This window comes from Passer montanus, unplaced genomic scaffold (assembly GCF_014805655.1).
Source record: "Passer montanus isolate IOZ18808 unplaced genomic scaffold, ASM1480565v1 scaffold52, whole genome shotgun sequence".
Classification (NCBI taxonomy): domain Eukaryota; kingdom Metazoa; phylum Chordata; class Aves; order Passeriformes; family Passeridae; genus Passer; species Passer montanus.
The window spans coordinates 3,209,879-3,225,530 of NW_024370152.1; the positions used below are offsets into that span (position 1 = coordinate 3,209,879).

The 15,652-nt window shown below is 37.3% G+C and overlaps 1 protein-coding gene across 2 annotated transcripts in view; it reads left to right on the plus strand.

The window, feature by feature from the left end:
- The first annotated feature begins 231 nt into the window (after window positions 1–231).
- Window positions 232–15,652, plus strand: part of SLC27A6 (solute carrier family 27 member 6) — a 37,520-nt gene continuing 22,099 nt past the window's right edge. The window contains exons 1-4 of one of the 2 annotated variants that reach the window (XM_039724112.1): window positions 232–1,277; window positions 9,064–9,270; window positions 11,361–11,519; window positions 12,548–12,672. In XM_039724112.1, the coding sequence (XP_039580046.1) occupies window positions 764–1,277; window positions 9,064–9,270; window positions 11,361–11,519; window positions 12,548–12,672 (1,005 nt within the window). In that variant the 5' untranslated portion in view covers window positions 232–763. The remainder of the gene's footprint in view (window positions 1,278–9,063; window positions 9,271–11,360; window positions 11,520–12,547; window positions 12,673–15,652) is intronic. The other variant, XM_039724111.1, reaches the window with a different exon arrangement.

Below are 15,652 nucleotides of genomic sequence, written 5' to 3' on the forward strand. Positions count from 1 at the left end.
TCAATGCGTGTCCAGTCAGACCTGTACAGACCTGTGTCTGTACATTCTTAATCTAACCAGACCTCGATAAAACAGAAAAAACAGAGAGAGTTGGGAATACTCAAGTCTTAGGTGCGTGCGCTCCTCCGCTCCTTCGGGCCGAGCCTGAGGGCGGGGCCGAGCCCCGGGGAGCAGCGGGAGCCACCTGCCCCCGGCGCCTCCCTCCGCCCTCCCGGAGCTCGCCCAGCCGCCGCCTCGGCCCGGGGCGAGGCTTCCTGCGCTGCCGCCGCCTTCCCCGGGAGCCAACCGCGGGCTGCGGCCGCCCGGCGGGGTGAGCGGGACATCGCGCCTTATGCAACCGGCTCAGGGAGCGGCCGCCGCCGCCTCGCCGGCAGCCACAGCAGCAGCAGCAGCCACAGCAGCAGCAGTAGCAGCAGCAGCCACAGCAGCAGCAGCAGCAGCAGCCCGGTGCTGTGCGTGAGTCCCGGGGCCGAGGGGGAAGGAGGTGTCCGGGCTCAGCCGTGCGCGGGCAGCGCAGGCACTCCCGCCCCGCTCCCGCCGGGCCGTCCCGCAGGTGCGGCGAGGCTGAGGCGGGCGGCGGCTGCGGCCGGACCGTGCCGTGCCGGGCCGTGCCATCGGAGCTCCCTGTCTCCCTTGCTCCTGAGCGGTGTTGGCCCGGGCGTCCCGCTGTGGAGGAGGTGAGGGCGGGAAGAGCCTCAGCCCGTGCCGGCCTTCGCCTCCGCGCCCTGCCCGGCCGTGTGCCCGGCGGCCCGGCTGTGAGGAGATGCGTGGCTGGGACGACCTTTACCCGCTCCCAGTGCCGCCCTCCTGGGTACCGGGGGCTGCTGTCGGGATTCTTTCCTTGCACTTCATGCAGAAACTCCTCTTCCCCTACTTCTGGGCCGACTTGAGATACCTGCTCAAAGTGTTGACCTATGGGCTGAGAATGGAGATGTACCGGCTGCAAGGGAGGGTTGTCACCGTCCTGGACAAGTTTGTGAAGCTGGCGCAGAAGCAGCCCCACAAACCGTTCCTCATCTACGAAGGGACCGTTCACACCTACAGAGATGTGGACCGCAGGAGTAACAGGATAGCACAGGTCTTCCTGCAGCACGAGGCTCTGAAGAAGGGAGACACGGTGGCCTTGCTGATGGGGAATGAGCCAGACTTCATCCATGTGTGGTTTGGACTGGCCAAGCTGGGCTGTGTGGTGGCATTCCTCAACTTCAATGTCCGCTTCAGATCTCTCCTGCACTGTGTCAGTAGCTGTGAACCCAAGATACTGGTTGTGGGAGCAGGTAGGGTATACTCCTCATTCCTACATCCAAAACTTTTAATGTCACATCTCCCACATACCTGGCCCTCCCGATCATTTGTTAGAAACCTGATTTAGAGATGTTCACAGAATGAAAGAAACACAGAGCTGGAGGGGGCCTGAAGATGTTATAAAGCTTCAGCTTCTCAGGCAGAATCAATTATATCCCTGCTTTGTAAACGTCCATTTGACCTTTTCTTAAAAAATGTGTATTGCAGGAGAATTTTCAGGATCTAGGTTCCCTGTTCCAAGTGTTTAATTGTGTCAGTAAAAGTGTCTCTGAAAGCATTATCTGTTAAGAATAATTTTCCATTACTTCTCAAGTAGTCAAATTTAATCTTACTTAAGTCACGTACTTTATTCTTTTGTACTATCTGCCCATCCTTCTACGATCAAACACACTGCAAAACTGGAAGGTCCAAACTTGGACTGTACAGCCTCTGCTGCTCAACTGTTTGCAGAGGTACAACAGTTTTCCAAGAGATGTATGTACTCTACTCCCAAAGTTTCTGGAGTAGAGTACAGAGGAGGTTGATTCATAATAGCAAACTTACAGTTGGTGTTGGATTGTAGAACAAACTGCTGTGTTTGAATAGATGTGGTAGTGTGTGTGGTGCAACTTTATGGAGTATTACCTTTTTATTAAATGCTTCAAAAGAATTTAAAATCTTGTTGTAGGCATCCTGGGCATTGTATGTTCAAATTGAGTTTAATTACATAGATGTATAAGCTGAAGACAGATCCAAAACATTAACTTGCCAAAACTCATTTATGATGAAGTGAAGGTGAACCTGCAAGGCTCAAAGACCACACAGAAGCTTGACACTTGATTGGAAGAAAATATATCTAAATATTGCATATTAATGTTGTCCCATCTCTTTAAAAGTATTGTTTCAAGTTTCCTTTGCCTCTTTTCTGTTGCACACCTTCTTGCTTTACTGCTGTTACACAAGTTGCGGGGCTCTAACACCTAAAGGATAGTATTTTCTTCTATCTGTTCTCTGCTGCTATGAAGTTGTGTTTTGAAAAATGCATTTAAGATTTTTTTCCTTATATATTTTTAAATTATAAATCTTCTCATTCTGATTCTATATGGTTTCCTAGTTTAAGATGTTTGGTAATTAAAACAAGCCAATGAAACAAAAGCCAATTTAAATATAATCCAAATACATGATAAGAAGTCTTCTGAACTGACAGCTTTTCATTTTGCTTTCTTAATCTAAAAAAAAATCTTGTTTAGCTCCTTCTTATCAATATGTACTTTTGAGTGTACGGATTGATGAAGGGAATTAATGTTCAGGAACATTCTGCTCATCGACCGTGGAAAGGGAGAAAGTTTGGATCAAAGCTTGTATCTGAGAGAAGTTTTTATTTAAGTTAGAGGTAACTAATGGATGAAAAAAGCATTTGCAGAGTAGTTCTAGGAACTGTGTTTCTCAGCTCTTAATTTGCTACCAGCAGCTGATAATGAGAGCAACTGTGTTGAACTAGGTTCTTCTGGGAGTGTGCCTCTGCTCACAAGGGAAGAGCTGTGTGCAGACAGCTGATACAACAGAAATACCAACAAATTAGTCTCTCAGCTGGTATTTTACATTTTGGACTCCTTACTTTATTAATGGCTTTTAGCCTCTGCTCTAAGTCTGCCAGTCCCATGAGTCTTCTCAGTATTTCATCAGGACTTAAAGGCTCTTTAATTTTTATCTGTGAAAGAAGTTAAAGTTGCTGGGTTGTCAGCTATTGACCACATCACACACGAGCCTCTCCAGAGGAGTCCAGATTTGGCAACTGAAAGTTTATACGCAGACCAGTGACTGTGAGGCCTAACTCATACCACTCGTGAAAGAAACGTATTGAACCTAATTATTATAGATAATAATTTCCCCCTAATGTTTATAAAAATTGCAGAGCAATGTTTAACACTGGGGTTACACAGTCAGTCACATAATTGTTAGAGGTTTATTATAATTTCATCCAGTGTTATTGTGAGTATCAAGGGATTCTTCCTCATCAATAGACATGAGTTTTTAATTTTTCTTGTGGCACCATTTTCACAGAACTGTGGATAGTTTGAACACGATATATATTTTTTTTCAAAGTATTTACACTAAAACTAATCCACTTGTGGTCTAATATTTGCCATTGCCATAGACAGGTATCGTGTCTGGCAATTAAGACTGTTTTTTCAAAATCAGAGAATACTATGTAAATAGCAGTATTTCTGGATAGAGAAATTCTTTAAAAAGTATGTAGGTTTTCCACCGTCCACAAAGGAATGCAGTTCTCTTCTATTCTATTTCTTGCAGTAGTTACAAACTATATCTTCAGTGTTTTGGATGACCTTGGGTCTTAGTCATAGATTGCAGCACGGGAGAAATTATCCCCTTAACAACTTGACTGCCTGTGTTAAGCAGGACCAAATTTGCACTTGAAATTCTTGTCTGTAATATCACATTAGAACAGGAACCTGTGTACACGTTCTACTGTTATATTTCACTATATATCTAGTTAATATTAAGATTTCATTTATGCTGAAGGGAACCTTCATCTGCTGCCTGAAACAATTCTCACCAATGATTGTTTATGGCAAAATCTTCCCTACTCAGAATGATGATGTAGCATCCTTTTGCGTGAGATGATTGCATCTTGAAGCTTTTCTGTACCTCATTTTAAAAAACGCTTTATTTTTTACAAATGTGGTACCTCCATACAATTAGGCTTGATATTATTTATGGTTGCATTGTCTTCCATACCTTGTTCTGTTTTTCATGGTACCTCTCGTAAGGTCATTCTCATATGCCTTCTTTTACTCCTGACTTTTGTTGTGTGCCTGCATATTTGTCAGGCATTGTGGTTTGGTAAGCCCATCCAATTAGTATTATCTTGTCTTTGCTTCAGCACTTGGAATCAGACTTTCTCCTGATATGACAATTCTCTCATACTTGGATTGCTTTTTCTAACTTTACTTTGGAATGTTTCAGTAGTATTTAAGTTTTGTGAGTTTGGTATTGTCTTAATGTATTCTATGAACTGAGCAACTGAATGTTTTATTCTTAAGCCCCAGATATGTTATAAAAACTTCAAGGTTTCTTCCTCTTGTTGGTTTCTTATATGAAATGGCTATCTCTAAAAGTGTGAGTTTTTTTTCTATGACACCGATGTTCTTTTAATTCATTCAGTGCAACCAAGTAAATTTTTTTTGTCTTCTTATCCGGGCTCTGATTAAAAGGCAATTATGGATTCTATTATTTGCCAATATTTAGTCTTTGTGTTCCTTTCCAGTAATTCCATTTGCCTTTGTGTCAGAGAGAGTTTTTTTTTACTTTAACTACTCTCATTTGTCTGCTGTGTTCCCAGAGTATTTAGCTCTTGCTTTAATTTGTTGCTTAACCTTTTCACAGTTCCATTCCCAGAAACATTTTCTCCCACCACTCCCATTTTAGGCAATGCTTCTTGAAAGAGGTTCAAAAGCTACAGTTTCAAACTACATTTTTAGTAAAACAGTAGTTAACTAACTTTAAAGTCAATGAGGAACTTGTAAAAGAGAAAGAAAGAAACTGCATATTCTCTCTTTCAAAAGCTGTTCATTCTTACTACGTTACCAGACTATGCCACCCTTAGTTGTTTAAAAGCTGCTGGTTAAACAGAGGAGGTAAGGCACTGCTTAAAATGAAGACATCTTTTAAAGCACTGTGTCCTTTTTGGTGAATGTTTCTATTGAAGACTTGCTTGAAGAAGGGATTACATTGCATCTGTTCTATCCTTGTATCATTACAAGGATAGCATATAGCAGCATCTCTATCAGAAATAATACTAAACAACAAATACAGTTTAGTGACTCACCGGAAATGCACAAATGGAATTTATTTGCCAAGGCGTCTCTAGTCTGTTCCTGTTGGGAACAGCTCACCCCAGAGTAGGACATCCCAGATTGCCATCGTGACTTCCGATGTAAGGATTCAGCTGTTAAAGGATTTCTTTCTAAACTCCATGAGATTGATTTACATCAGTCCTGATAACAAAGGCTCTTAAGGGAGTGTACATGCTGCATGGACACGTGTGGGCAGCCTGCTCTACGCTTGAGCAGGGAGATGGGACCAAAGTGACCTCCAGAGGCCCCTTCTATCCACAGCCATCTTGTGATTTTGCGGTTCTGTTACAGAGGTACATCTCCCAGCTTTTCTGGCAGAAGTTTTTACTCTTGAGGCACTAGCAGTGCTTTCTGCTGCTGGTGAGTGTGTTCTGAGCTAGACAGAAGCATGTCTACATCCTGGAGAAAGAGAGAAAGCAAAGTATATTTTGTATTTGTAAATTAAAGTCGTTTGATGTTACATACAAGCAGAAGTCTCATTTGTCATGGTAGTCATTGAATGAAAAAAAAATAATGGATTCTATTGAAACAACCTTTTCTTATCCATTTGGAATAAGAAGCTATTTAGATCTAAACATTTAGTACAAGAGGACTGTAGAAAACATGTGGAAGACACCTGTTCTGTTAGACACCATATCTCTGATTATTTGCTCTTACTCTAGTCTATGTCTTGTCCCAGATGGTCTTTGAGGGGAAAAAAGAGATGACTGTGATTTGCAAAGTGGTTTATATTTTGTTACCTTTACTGCCTTCAGTGGCACTTCCAGATACCAGCTCTGATCCTGAGCCACAGTTGACTTTTCTACTGTTACTGCTTTGTGAGAAGCCATACTGAGTCACTTGGGGGATCAAGTACAAGTAACAATTGCTTTCTGAGGCCAGACAGTGTGGGGAAGAGTCCGGACTTGATATAACTTCCTGAGCATATCAGCCAGGGTACACATCAAAGTTATGTAAGAACCATTTCATGGAGTTTTCTTTCTGAGTAACTTTCTGTTCAGTACAAACTGATCTCATAATCTAATGTATTCCTTTCATCATCGTGGGACTGTGTCCTTGCCAACAGCCTGCATGATCTCTCTGCTAGAAAATCACATAAAAACCTTTGTGCAACTAGAAGCCTGGGACAGTAGTTCAGAACATATTTTCCTTGCTTTCTCAAAATATGTAACTGAGTTACTATTCATGTGAATATAAAGTAACAGTTTCACAAACTTTTACTGAATAATGCTTTAAAAGTAAGAGGAGAAAAAAAGCAAACAAAAGCAGAAAAAACATATCCATCCTGATCAATTCCAGATATTTTTTTCCTGGTAGGAGCCAAATAATTAGCAAATGGCAAACATTTGTGTATAAGCAATGTAAACAGCATAGATAGAACTTGCTAAATTTTGTGTGAGGAGACATTTCTTCCAAAACAAGCAACCCAAAATCTAAATATACTTCTGTAGTGTAAAGAGTAAATAAGTATTATTTGAGTAAAACTCCAAGTTAAAATAGCAGAATTGCTTTACTGTAATTGCTTTTCTACATGAAGTGCACATACAAGGTACCTCTAGAAATATACAAATTATAGGTCTTCTTATTATTTGGAAATATGTTAGTACAACTGAGAGTCATCTCCAAACACCCCATCTCATATGTGTTCCAGAAGTAATTTTCAGTTTCTGGCACTTTGAATACAGCTGTTTTAACGTACCTTTTTTATTCAGGAAATAATTTATTGTTTCTGCTGTTCTGTGCTATCTACTGAGATGCTTCTTTCACTGTAACTTTTAATTACAAGCTGTTCATATACTGTTCCAAGTACTAGATTCCTGAGCACAGAAGAAAAATTATGCTGTGTAATCATTTAGTTGTTCAATAGTAGTAAAAAGCTCCTGAGCCATTGGAGTACGTTAAGAGTGAATGTTTGGAGAAAAAATTAAAGAGTATGTATGTTTAATACGATGATTAATCCTAACTATTTTGGGTAGATATGTTTCAGTCTACTAAATGGGAACTGTGTCCTCATGTCATTCTTGAATCTTAAATGAGTGTGTCTGCAGGGCTGAAATTAATAGTTCCCATCTTTCTTCCTCTGATGCACAAAAAGGGGAAAAAATCAAAAGAAGAGGCAAATCCTCTTCTTTTGACAGACTTGCATTGTGAAGCCAGTGATGGAAGCCAGTGCATTAATAAAGAATGGCAGAGAACACTATCTTCTCTTACTTTTGAAAACAGAAATAAAACTCCATCTACTTGCAACACCTCTGTTTCTTTTACTAGATTCTCAGTCTAACTTGCACCTACACAAGCTATCTTTAGTATATTTGAGAGACATATATGCATAATAGGAAGACAAAAATCAGTATAAGAAGGTAATATGTACGTAGTTATTCCATCACACTTGGTTTATTAATATGTGTTAGAAATAGTACACTTGTATTTTTCTATTCATTGCTCAAAAAAATTCCGTAATTCCATAATAGCACAGTTGGACAGAATTAATATGCCAATGAACCTTGGCACTCATGGCATAAGGTTTCCTGTAGTTCTACTACTGTTCTTGACATTACTTTTTGTTCAGATTTTTTCACTCTGGTGCTGTCTATCGTGGGACTGTGCTCCACTGATTCAAACAGGATGCTATGTATCTTTCAGATTTTTAAAATTATTTGGGTGATTTCTTCCTGAAATCATTCTGCAGTACCAGGAAGTTAGAAAACAAAATTTTTAATGTAACACTACATCAGATCTATTTGCTAAATATTCATAAAACATATAAAACTTGTACTCTGTAGGCTTTAGGTTTGTAAAACATGTTTAGTTGATTATAGTAGGCTGTATATCTGTAATAGCAATTGTATGTTTTTGATTAAAATAACTACATCAGTCTGTTATTTTTAAAGCAGCTTTCTAAAAGATTAAAAATCTTCAGTTGTTTTGGCATAAAATTTATGCATATGGTATCCATATTTAATATTTGTTAAGTGAGTTTGGAGTTGATGTCAGGGTTTCAAATGCTGGCTCTGGCAATGCCTCATTGTGAGGATCTGGGTGAGTCATTGTCAACTTCGTTTATTCAAGTTTATTCAACTTTGTTTATTCAAAGTTTATTCAATTTTATTTATAAGAACTGAGATAATAAAATAAGTTTATATGCACAGGTATATTTGTAAGCCCTAAGGTTCTGATACATCTCAGTCTAAACACTATTCCTTTTCTCGGTATGTTTCCTGGATTAGTACTTTAATGACTGTGCAGTCTTCTGAGAAAGTGACATTGTAAAAATGCTTCAAAATATAAATACCAAATAGATTATTTAAGGATTGGCTTCTCTATATGTTTTCTTTTTTATTTACTGTGGGACTTTCTCCCATGGTTTCTTTCCTGATAAGCCAACAGAATAAAACTTAGTTAAACTGGTGTTTCTTTTTAAATTAGTCACTTCTGTGCTTTTGAAAAAAAATTAGCTTTCAATAGGAGATTGCTGTTGAGGGCATCTGAGGAAACCTGTACTGTAATTATCAGTTATGTATATATCTGCCTCTGTGGATTTCTTCAAGATTTATTTGAAGTTGAAACTTAACCACATTTCATTCTGGTCTTAACAATGATCAAGTGTTACCTAAAATCATGTGGACAACAGAAGCTAGTAATCAAGGCTCACAAGTTTTCCCTGAGAGCTAGTTGACCATTTGACTATGGGATGGAATCAGCAGTATTTTAGCACATTATATCTGGTTTTCAGTGGATTTTCCTTCTAGTTCATTGTTATTTTATTGAATCTGTATCCATGGAGGTGACTTGCATTTTTCTTTCTACTATAAAAAGTAAAAATTTAAGAGAAAAAAATACTTTATTCTCTAGTTTTGTGGAAACATAATGGAATTAACATTATTTCATGTTAATTTTTAAGATTTGCTTGGGACGTTGGAAGAAATTCTTCCTAAACTTCAAAAAGATGTTAGTGTTTGGATAATGGCCAAGGACTCCACACTTCCAAATGTGCATACCCTTTTAGACAAAATAGAAGCTGCATCTGAAGACCCTGTTCCTGTTAATCGATGCTCTGCCAACAACCTCAAGTCACCTGTTTTATATATATTTACTTCGGGAACAACAGGTACAGATCTTCTAAAGAGTCCATGTTTTCCTTCAGCTTTCATCTAGAAACTTGATTTTTCTGAAACTGTAGTATTTCAATAGCAAAATGTCATGATTCTCATCTAGAAGCATTACTATAGAAAACCCATATTTCTTGTGTTTCTACTCGGTGGTTTATGGGTTTCCCTTCTTTATTTTTTCCCACCACACTGTACAAATACTATGAGAGGCTTTACCTCTTATTACTTCACAGCTAAAGTGTTTATAAAACATTGCTTTTTTGGTTGGCTTACAATCATAATAGATAGTATTTTTGTGACCACATAACACTGCCTAGCTAAAGTTATTAAGATTTTTACCTAGAACTTTAAAAAAGAATCTTGAAACACAAAAATAGACATTTCTTTTTCTTTCATTAAGTCATGTTTTATGGAGGTCACTGTAGAGACAGAAAATAGGATTAAGTTACTAGCCTTTTAGTTTAGAAACAGATGTCTGAATTGTGCTCCAGCAGCTAAGAAGCTAAGACTTAAAAAAACCTGATCACCGACATGAAAGGCAGCATTGTTTTTAAGCTGAGTGGATTGGCATTCTCATTCAATTGAACACAACAGTTTTAGCTACTTGAAGATTGAAAATGCATATGTGGTTTGAGGCTTTATTCCTTCATACAAATAATAATTTATTTGCTTCATGTTCTCAGGAAAAATTAGGAAATAAGAACATCAGTATCCAATAAAAAAGTTAGGAAGTTATAAATATTGTCAAGAGATGAGGTTTTATGTGTAATACTACTAATAGAAATATGCTTAAGCTTGCTTGTTAAGAGTTGGGAGTTAAATTAGCTAAAAAAAAATTACGGACTGATCCAGAAGGGATGATTTTGTTCTTACAATTAGAGTATCTGTGTGAAGTGTCAAGTTTCAGTTATGTGGAATTTAAAATCTTTTTGAAACTTTGTATGAAATACATGAAGTTTCTGTATGAAGTTTCTGAAGTTTTTGTATGAAATACATTGAGTTTCTATTATGTACTATGTAACTAAAATCATAATGTTTGTTTAGTCTGAAGAGTATGGAATAACTAATTTTGAGTAACTGAACATTTTCACATTCTTTGACTGATAATCTTAGTTAAAAGAAAGGAGTATTTTGCACAATCTGTAGTAATCTCTCTGTAAAGGCAGAAGTAAAAACTCAAGAAAACTTCTTGCTATAAACGATTTATTGGCAACCTGTTCCCTTAAGTGTAGAAAGGGTAGCTTGACTCTCCACAGATTATACTTCTAGCTCTAGCTAAGTCTTCAAATGAACAATACCATTGCAACAATAGGTGAGAAAACTTTATGAATAATTACATTTTTTAAATACTGAACTGTTCTCACTGTTCATCATCAGCCTGACTCAGACTGAAATTTGTGTGTGTGTTTCAGAACACATATATTATGCAAGATCACATCCCCTACTCAGATTAATAGGTACCAGATTAGTAGTTACAAGAAGCTCTTGCCTGTGAGTCTGTATGTTGCTGAAGAGAAATGCTGTGCTGAACTTGAAGAAACTCATACAGATGAACCTAACTGATGTGGTCTTCTCACAGATTTTTTCTTTTTTGTTAATAGATTTCATAGAGTTCTAAAGCAAATAGAAGGATGTATGATTCTTAGATAAGCACCTGCTTTGTGACCTACTCTGTGTAGATCCCATACCTTTCTTGTTTACCTTACAATCACTATGACCCTTGCCTGAGCAAGATCTGGTGTGATGGCTCTTTATATTAAAAGAAGTCCACATCTACAGTAAATTTTTTCTTGCTTCTTGCTTTTTATAACTTGCTAGCAGCAAACCAATGAGTTTCTTCATGTTTCCACTTATGTGAATGGATGTGACATCAAACTAAATAGCAAAGAGATGAGGTTACTGGCTAATCTTTATCTGCACATAAATGTGCAATATTGCATTAAACAGCCAATTGTCTATTTATGGCCATCTAAAAAGATGGTTGGCAATTTGGTTACAGAAGTAAGAATTGACTCTTTTATGATTTTAGACTTCATACACAGATTCCCTTTAAGAAATGCTTTAATGCATTATTTTGATTTTATTACAGGTCTTCCAAAGGCAGCAGTCATTAGTCATTTACAAATTCTTAAAGGAGCTGCTGGACTGTGGGCTTTTGGTGCTACTTCAGAAGACATCATTTATATTACTTTGCCTCTTTATCACAGTGCAGCTTCTCTTCTTGGCATTGGTGGATGCATTCAGCTGGGTAAGGCTTGTTTGCTTTAGTTGTTAATAGAGAATTAATTATTATAAAAATGTCTAAAACACACTTAGGTTCATTACCCCTAGGGAAGCTAATGCTTTGCTCAAATTAACTGAATAGCCTTTTTTGGAATAGCTGTGTATTTTGGGGAGAGGGGATGCTTTATACTAACAAGGGATCTCTACAAACTCTTTTTGTGGAGAAGAATTAGTTATCATAATTTGCATCACAAATGTTTTGACTTCTTTATATTTAGGTCAAAAGGAAGTTAAGGACATATGCAGTGTTTTGGCAGGGTGTATGGTGCATTAGTGCATGTACCACCAAGCATTGTACAGTAGAATGGAATTAAAATGTATTTGGTGAACTTAAAATATTGACAAATACATTGACTACTACAGACTGTACAAACTTTTTAATGTATTTTTAAATCCCATATAACTTTTTATCCACTTGATTTGTGTACTGTTTTGACACTGGCAATAAATCAGATGTATTACTGAGACAATACAGGTGTCCTCAATGACCCTTTTATAAAAGATTTATTTGGAACTCCATGGCAAATACTTTGTTTCCTTATGCATCAAGTTCAAGTCAGAGCAAGGGAAAGATCATTGCATTATGGGTTAAATCTGTCTGAATCTGCATTAACAAATACTTCATTGAGAAATAAGTCTTCAGTGATACCCACATGATTTACTAATCAGCCTGAATCTTCTGGGTATTTTCAGTTAAACGCTTGAACACAAGAGTTCAGGTTAAACTCTTAAAATATGTTACCAACCAACAGTGTTGTAAGAGAAGCTGACTTCTTGTTTTTAAGCTCTGATCTATTGCATTGCTCTCAGCCAGGCAGCTGATTTCCTCTGCCTTCTTTGTCTACCAGGTTTGAAAACACGTCTTCAAATAAAACAGCTTAAATACTGCACAGCTCTCTGAGGCTGTCTTAGTTCCTCAGATGATCTGTTTTATAGCTAAGCTGCCACACAGAGCAATTGCCTAATTTAATCTTCCCTACTGTTTCCATAAAGGTGCAACCTGTGTGTTAAAAAAGAAGTTCTCAGCTAGTCAGTTTTGGAATGACTGCAGAAGGTACAATGTGACTGTCATCCAGTACATTGGAGAACTTTGCCGTTACCTTTGCAATCAGCCAGTGGTAAGTGGAATCAAAGTGGTGCCTATTTGTCTGTCAGTACATTTATTTTTCTTCATTTGGGTATGCTAAAAGAGTAATTAAACTGTATTGAGCATGTCCTTCTGCCCTTCCTTTTATGAGGTTCTGCAAATATTTAGTGATATGTAGATGCTTAATAAAAATAACGGCTTGAATCATGAAGATGTAGTAAAGGTATTATAAAGAATGATTTTGAGATTAAAAACTGATTCAGTATCATTTGGTGAAAAAGTACTATTTCACAGAATTTTGCAAGGTAAGTTCAGAAAACTAGGAGTACTTTTCAATGCCTTTTGTGAATTTTCAGAACTTTTTTCTTGGCATCTGTGTGTATCAGAGGTCTCATGTTTTGTATACTGTGTTTTAGTACTGTTTTGTTTTGTGAAATGTGCATATTCTGAGACCATCTATTTCATATTTTTAAACTTGGAAGAGGCTTGGTCTAGATCAGCAGCTTTTTGTTCAAAGTGAAACATTTGGGTTTTTTTTCTGATGATAGAACTATTCTATACAACAAATATTTAGGAGAACAGAAAGAATTTTGTGAAAATATACAGAAGTTGGATGCAGTGCAACTGTTACCTCTTTGAAAAGCCTCCCTTTGCCACTATCATAATTCCATTTTGTTATTTAAAAAAAAATAATCAGTGGTTTATTTCCTTTTCAGTGAATTTTATTAAAATGACTAATTCTTAGGAAAAGGTACCAGTAACTCAAAGTATTTAATTTGAAAATTATTAACACCATCCTTAAGCAGTATTCTAAAATAAGAGAATGCAAATCAGTCTTGTTTTCCAACAGAATAATAATTTGCATTAATATCAGAGTTGCTGACCAAAGAATGGAAAAGGTCATTGGATTGCTTTTCCCTGAGGAAAATTTTCAAAAGTATGTTTAAGCAATGGAGTTGTGGGTCATGGATCCAACTGCTCTATCCATGTGTGCCACAGTAAAGTAGAAGTTCTTGAATTAAAGGGAGCATTCATGATGGCTTGCTGAAGACCACTGGTGCTGATGAGAAACCAGAATAGTGATGTGGGTCATGGATCCAACTGCTCTATCCATGTGTGCCACAGTAAAGTAGTTCTTGAATTAAAGGGAGCATGCATGATGGCTCGCTGAAGACCACTGGTGCTGATGAGAAACCAGAATAGTGATACTTTCTCTGATTGTTTTTTTTTTGGTCTTTTTTGAGGGGGGGGGGTTATGTTTTGGGATTTTGTTTGTTTTTAATTTTTATTTGTTTGGGGATTTTAACTTTCTAGTAAAATAAACAAAAAATTAGTCCATAACAAAAAATCAAGTTATAAATAATAAGAAAAGTCAAGACATTGGGGAGGCATAATTTTTATAAATTGTGATTTCCACAAAGTCATTTCCTTCTCTCCAAAACCTCATAACTTCTGCTCTGTTTGCAGTCGGAGATATTAATTATTCACTTTTTCTATTCTCTTACTGTACAGGGAGAGCATGGCTTTTTTTCCTACTCCTTTTTTATCCTAAAGCACAAATTATAGATTAATATACCTAATTTCTTAAACAAACTCATCTATTTTTAAATCTTTACTAAGCCACCAGGAAGTTAAAGCAATTTTAAATTGTGCAAATAAAGTAATTTATACTATCTTTAACTATTTATATACTACATACAGTGGTTGTACAATCATTAACTATTCATTAACTGTATAACTATTCTATTTGTTAATTTATGTGCGTACTTTCTAGGAGCTAGCATATCTAAACTCTTTCTTCTGTGAGGCTGCAAGGGTTTGTTTTGTTTTTGCTTGCTTGCTAAGCCTCAAGAAAAATTCAAATTATAAAACAAGTCAGTTTGACAGCTAGGTACTTGAAGAAAAATATTAAGTATCTGTCATGTTAAAACTGGAAGACAAACATGTTCACACAAATAAGTGGAAGGTTTTAAAATACCTTATGCAATTTACTCTTAGTCTTCAAGTAAGTAAAATAACTACCTAGGTTGGATTCTCGATTTAAGTTTTGTTAATGTAGAAGTACTATGTATGCTAGCAGCATGAGAAAGATATGGTGCATTTTAAAGTTCTGTCAGGATATTATGTGAGCACTGTTTGTGAGATTAGAGTGCTACAAAGCCCTCCTAATCACCCTAGATTATCCACAGCAATTACCTTATTTTCTTAATTTGTTTCTTCAACACTAAATTTCAGATAAATAGTGTATTGTTTGCAGTTGGAGTCCATCCTGTGGCCTTGTATTTCATAAATTCTGAATTGAACTTGGGCGAGTCTCTGTGGTAGCATATAGGCTCTTGGCTGAGCTTTCCCTACTGGCTTTGTCTTGTTTGATCTTTCTGCCTCCCACTCACATCTGCAAAAGCTCTTGAAGATTCTTGCAGCAAATTTTTCTGAGGTTATTCTGTATCCAGTTTGGTTTAGTAATCTGTTGTCTGGAAAGAACATTTGTTAGAAAAGAAAGTTGTCTTTCTTCCTTAGGTACAAGTACAAAAAGATCTGGCTTTACGTGACATTCATAGATTTTGCTGGGTTTCCATGTGAGTAATCCTCACGCCTGCCCTCTTCCAAACACTTCTTCTGCAGCATTTTGATTGTAGGGAAAATACAATGACCAGCATTGATGCCTAATAGCCATCAGTAGCAACAAAATGGATCTGTCTGTAAGATACTAGCATGACTAGTCCAGTGAAGAAGAATATTCAGAAAATTGATAAATTGGTCTTGATGGCTGACATTGCTCAAAGTCTCTATTACCAAGGATCTGAAAAACTACAAGCGTATGGCATAGCAGAGCCCCCTGTTTTGCCTCTTAGCAAAAGCCTTGGAAATACTTCTCTACTAATCTGTGGAAATATTTTCCTTAGACACTTGCAACTAATTTAAATTTTAGCATCTGAACTGTAAACGAAACCTTCCAAAGGTAGTTGCAGATTTATTTCAAATTTGACGTAATTATCTATTTAATAATG